Source organism: Chaetura pelagica, unplaced genomic scaffold, assembly GCF_000747805.2.
Source record: "Chaetura pelagica isolate M959 unplaced genomic scaffold, ChaPel_1.0 scaffold120, whole genome shotgun sequence".
Lineage (NCBI taxonomy): Eukaryota > Metazoa > Chordata > Aves > Apodiformes > Apodidae > Chaetura > Chaetura pelagica.
The window spans coordinates 779,164-784,215 of record NW_009951952.1 but is presented as its reverse complement, the minus strand read 5'-3'; the positions used below and the strand labels follow the sequence as shown (position 1 = coordinate 784,215).

General features: G+C 57.4%; 1 protein-coding gene across 1 annotated transcript in view; it reads left to right on the top strand.

Annotated features, from left to right (window-relative positions):
* ATN1 (atrophin 1) overlaps positions 1-3,917 on the top strand; it is an 8,128-nt gene extending 4,211 nt beyond the window's left edge. The window contains 7 exon segments of the mRNA XM_009998913.1: positions 6-153; positions 156-169; positions 395-617; positions 726-1,443; positions 2,700-2,843; positions 3,117-3,297; positions 3,884-3,917. Coding sequence (XP_009997215.1) covers positions 6-153; positions 156-169; positions 395-617; positions 726-1,443; positions 2,700-2,843; positions 3,117-3,297; positions 3,884-3,917 — 1,462 coding nt within the window.
* The last annotated feature ends 1,135 nt before the right edge of the window (positions 3,918-5,052 follow it).

Sequence of the window (5,052 nt, the reverse complement as noted above, 5' to 3'; positions counted from 1 at the left end):
GCTGCCCCGGCCCCCCCGCCACCGCCGCTCCCCCTCAGCACTGCACAGATTAAGCAGGAGCCGTCGGAGGAGTATGAGCCCCCCGAGAGCCCCGTGCCACCCGCTCGCAGCCCCTCGCCGCCCCCCAAGGTCGTGGATGTGCCCAGCCATGCCACAGCCAGTCAGCCAGGTGAGGGGCAGCAGCTGAGGGGTGACCTTGGGGTGTCCCCAGGCTGGGGAGGGATACATGGGGCAGGGGAGGTAACTCTGAATGTGAGGTACAGCGGTGCCTTTTTGCCCTTTCTGCATTGCTCTTCCCTTTTCCGCACTTCCAGGCTTGGCTTTGCCTGCTCCTGTTCCCATCCCTGCCCTCCGGCCCCCTCCTGCACTGACAGGTTTCATCTCTTGTCCCCAGATTCAACAAACACCTAGATCGTGGCTTCAACTCCTGCTCTCGCACAGACCTGTACTTCGTGCCCCTCGATGGCTCCAAGCTGGCCAAGAAAAGGGCAGACTTGGTGGAGAAGGTGCGGCGAGAGGCTGAGCAGAAGGCACGGGAAGAGAAGGAGCGGGAGCGGGAGCGGGAACGAGAGAAGGAGCGGGAGCGGGAAAAGGAGCGGGAGCTGGAGAGGAGCGTGGTATGTTTGGGGGTCCCGCTGCCACTGTGCAGCCAGGGGGGATACTCGAGGACCCCCCATGTCACTCCCTGCTGTGCCTCTGACGCTGGTGCCTCTGCTCTCTTGCAGAAGATGGCCCAGGAGGGCCGGCCGGTGGAGTGCTCTTCCCTCGGGCCGGTTCCCCACCGCCCGTCCTTCGAGCAGGGCAGTGCTGTAGCGACTGTTCCCCCGTACCTGGGCCCTGACACCCCGGCTCTGCGCACCCTGAGCGAATACGCGCGGCCCCACGTCATGTCCCCCAGCAATCGCAACCACCCTTTCTACGTGCCGCTGGGTGCCGTCGACCCAGGCCTGCTGGGGTACAACGTGCCGGCCATCTACAGCAGCGACCCGGCGACGCGGGAGCGGGAGCTGCGGGAACGGGAAGCCCGCGAACGAGACCTGAGGGACCGGGACCTGCGCGAACGCCTCAAGCCTGGCTTTGAAGTCAAGCCAGCCGAGCTGGAGCAGCTCCACGCGATGCCGGCCGCTGCCATGGATCCGTTCCCGCGCCACGGCGGGCTGAGTCTGCAGACAGCCCCTGGCCTTCATCCTGCTTTTCCCTTCCACCCAGGGCTGGGCCACTTGGAGCGGGAGAGGCTGGCGCTGGCAGCTGGCCCCACCCTTCGTCCTGACATGTCCTACGCCGAGCGCTTGGCCGCTGAGCGCCAGCACGCCGAGCGGGTGGCTGCTCTCAGCAACGACCCTCTGGCCCGCCTGCAGATGCTCAATGTGACCCCTCATCACCATCAGCATTCCCACATCCACTCCCACCTCCATCTCCACCAGCAGGATGCCATACATGCAGGTAAGGACCCCATGGTGGTGGTGCCCTGCGCAAAGCCCTGCTCTCCCTCCTACTGCACCTGCCCTCCCGGGGGGCTCTCCTTCCGGGAGGGAAGACCTGTGGAAGACCAAGAGCTGCCAAGGCAAGAGTTGGAGGCCCCAGATCCACCTCTTCAGCCAGAGGAGGTCAAAGTCATGGTCATTCAGCCTCACCCCCTCACACCCATCCCACCAAAGACACTGATATCCTTTGCAAGTATCGGGGTGTCTGTGAGTTTGCTGCTTAGGGGAGTGCAGAGCTGTGTCCCTTAGTTCTGGATCTCTGGGGACATGGTATGAGTGCTGGGGTCCCACTGGCTACCAGGGTGGTCGGACTGTGGACTGCATCCCTCACACGGTGGTCTGCAGAGGGAGTGGGAGCCTTGCTGATGACAGTTTTGACAGTATCCTTAGGACTGATGGGGTGTTGGGTTCTCTGGCTTGCTCCTATGGTTCTTGCTGCAGATGGTGGGATAGGAGAGATGGTGGGCTAATTGTAAGGAACTGGAAGCTGCTGTCCTTCAGTGTTGGGTGGTGGTCCCTTCCATTTCCGCATTCCACGGGAAAGAACAGAAGTTTAGGGGTAAAAATCTCAGGAAAGCAAAGCCCGGACTACAAAAAGAGGAAGTTAGTGGGATCTGGTGGCAGAGTGACAGACAGACACGCAGCCTGAGCAACCACAACTACTCAGCACTAGGTACAAATGAACGTCTGTTGCCCCACACTCTGTCACTGGGCACCTCCAGCCGGCACTCTGGCAGTGAATCCAAAACACTGGGAAGAGGAGTTTTCGTATCAATAGTACCTTGTATTTCAGCCTTAGATGGTACTTGCAAACTGGAGTGCCTGGCACTGAGCATCTGCGCTGGATGAGACCTGGGAACGGAAGCACCAGATATGAGTATGCACTTGGATGGCAGCCAGGGTGGCAGATAGGCATGGTGCTGGGTACAGGTCTGGTTGCAGAGCAGGTCCTCGTGGAATTTGCTTTAAGGAGCAGTACTTGTTCCAGAGGAGTGTAGAGCCAGAGCTATGCCAGACTGGTTCAGGTGAAATTCAATGTAGGCAGAAGGAATAGCACTCAAGAGGACATGGTGCTGCATTGTCTAGCCTGGAAATCATTCCATCCTTAATGCACACTGACCATCTCCATGTCTGTTTTGTTGTGCCTTGCACCTTTCCCTGTGTTACCTCTTACAAAGCACAGCAGAGTCATCTTGTGTTACCTTTTCTTCCCAGCCTCAGCCTCTGTTCACCCTCTTATCGACCCTCTCGCCTCGGGATCACACCTTACCCGGATACCATACCCAGCTGGGACCATCCCCAACCCTCTCCTGCCTCACCCTCTACATGAAAATGAAGTCCTGCGCCACCAGCTTTTTGGTAAGGACGCTCACCCAGAGTCTGTCCGGAGGAGCATCAGCAGGTGCAAGGGGCAGGGTGGCCATGAGGGGTCACAGGAACAAAGTGAGGTCTGTTAAACAGAACTCTGGCACAGCATAGGACAGGCCTACACACCAGGGGGTGAGCAAGTCCTGCACCTGGGCAGGGCTGGGAAAGAAAGCGCAGTAGAGCCTTGGCTGAGCTATGGGGCCATGGGAGAGGATAGAGCTGTTCTGTTAACCGATTTCTTCTCCGTTTCGTCTTTGGCTGCAGCCGCACCCTACAGGGACCTGCCGGGCTCCCTCTCCGCGCCCATGTCGGCAGCACATCAGCTGCAGGCCATGCACGCGCAGTCAGCCGAGCTGCAGCGCCTGGCCCTGGAGCAGCAGCAGTGGCTTCATGCCCCCCACCCCCTGCACGGTGTGCCGCTCCCCACCCAGGAGGATTACTACAGGTGTGTGGACCTGCTCTCTCCGCGGCACAGAGCGGGCAGAGTAACTCGCTCCTCACAAGTAGAGCTCGGGCCCGTCCCTGGCCTGGAGGTGGCTGAGGCAGTGGGGACAGGGAGGCATTGCCCCCAGAGTGGGTGACTCCAGCCTGAGCCCACACCTGGGAGCAGGGGTGTCTTGCCACTGGGGCACAGCTGTGGCTTGGCCCCGGGGAGGTTGTTCTTGGCAAGTGGCTGTTCAGTGGCTAGACTCATGTAGGGTCTGAGCTCCTCTCCTCTGGGGCAGGAGGTAAGGTTGCACATTTCACACATGCCAATACAGATAGGACAAAGTGATACCCTTGCCAAAACACCAAGCATTTGGAAGGGTTGGATGCTTTTGCCAAGACGAGGGTCTCACAGATGCACAGGAAGCGTGTTGGAAAGGAGAGAGGTGCAGTGTTGTACCTTTTGGATAGCATCTCCTGCTTTAAGGATTTGCAAAACTTACCAGGCCAGCAGCGTCCTGCAGGTCTAGACTAACAAAAGGCTGTGGGAGATATTAAATTGCCTTCTTCTCTCAGAATCACTTTGTTCCTCTTCTTTATCCTAGTCACCTGAAGAAAGAAAGTGACAAACCCCTTTAAATGGACTCCTAATGTCAACGTGACATCATCATGTCTTTCTCTCGAGGAGCGATCGATTTAACCAAAATCCTGGGGAGGGGAAGCTGCAGAGTGACCCATCCTGATCCCACCATGCAGTAGAGTGCAAGAGAAGATGGACAAAAAGTACAGGATGGCATCCTGGGGGCAGAAGGTGGAGGAGAGAAACTGGGGAGGGACTGGTGCACCACTAACAGACATGAAACGATCGGTACGCGATGACAGCAGAGCTCTGAGGAGAGCAGAATCAGCATTGCTCAGAGCTCAGCAGGACAAAAGACTGACATGAATTCAAGTCGGCAGCAGCTCCATCCTTTTGTTTTGGGGGAACAGTTGAATTAAATAAAAAGTGCAGAGCATCGCAGGACTTCATGCACACGATGCTGCTGCCTTTCCTGCTGCTGCGGGTAGGTCTGGCCGGGAAGTAACTCGGAACCCAAGAGAGCCTGTTTTCCAAGATGCCTCCTCACCCCCCCACGTGCATTTCCGTGTAAGATACTGCTTAGCGATACAGAAAAGCAACATGGAACTTTTTCAGGTTAGCCAGAGCAGCTTCCCGTTCTCCAGCATCCCTTCAGATGCAAAGAAAGCATGACAGGACCCCCTTCCAAGGTGGCCTCTCCTGCCTGCAGAGGGACCGGTGTCAGCCATCGGGGTGCAAAGCATCCCAGAGACTGTGGGTGAGACGGTGCTTTCCCAGGGCTGGCTGGAAGGGACGTGGCCACGAGGTGCAAAGCATCAAGAGGCTGTTCCCGAGGCTCCAGCCACCCCCAGGTGGGGAGTGCCAGCGTGGCCAAAACCATGAGTGCATCCTGGGACTGACTGTCTTTGAGATGGTGGCTGCCCCTTCCCCCTCACCCATTCTGATTGATGTACTTTAACTCATGCACATCCTATTAGACGTGGCAGTTTTATGTAGCAACTCGTGACTCCCTTGCCCCCCGCGTGCGTGTCCGATTTCACAGTTGTATCTGGATTGGTCCCCATATATATATATATATATTTACTTAACCATTAAAAAGGAGAAGAAACAAAACAACCAACAACCCAGCTATGGAGAAAACACCCCAGCCCCCTTCCCCACGCACTCCCAAGCCCCAACACGCATTCTAATAAT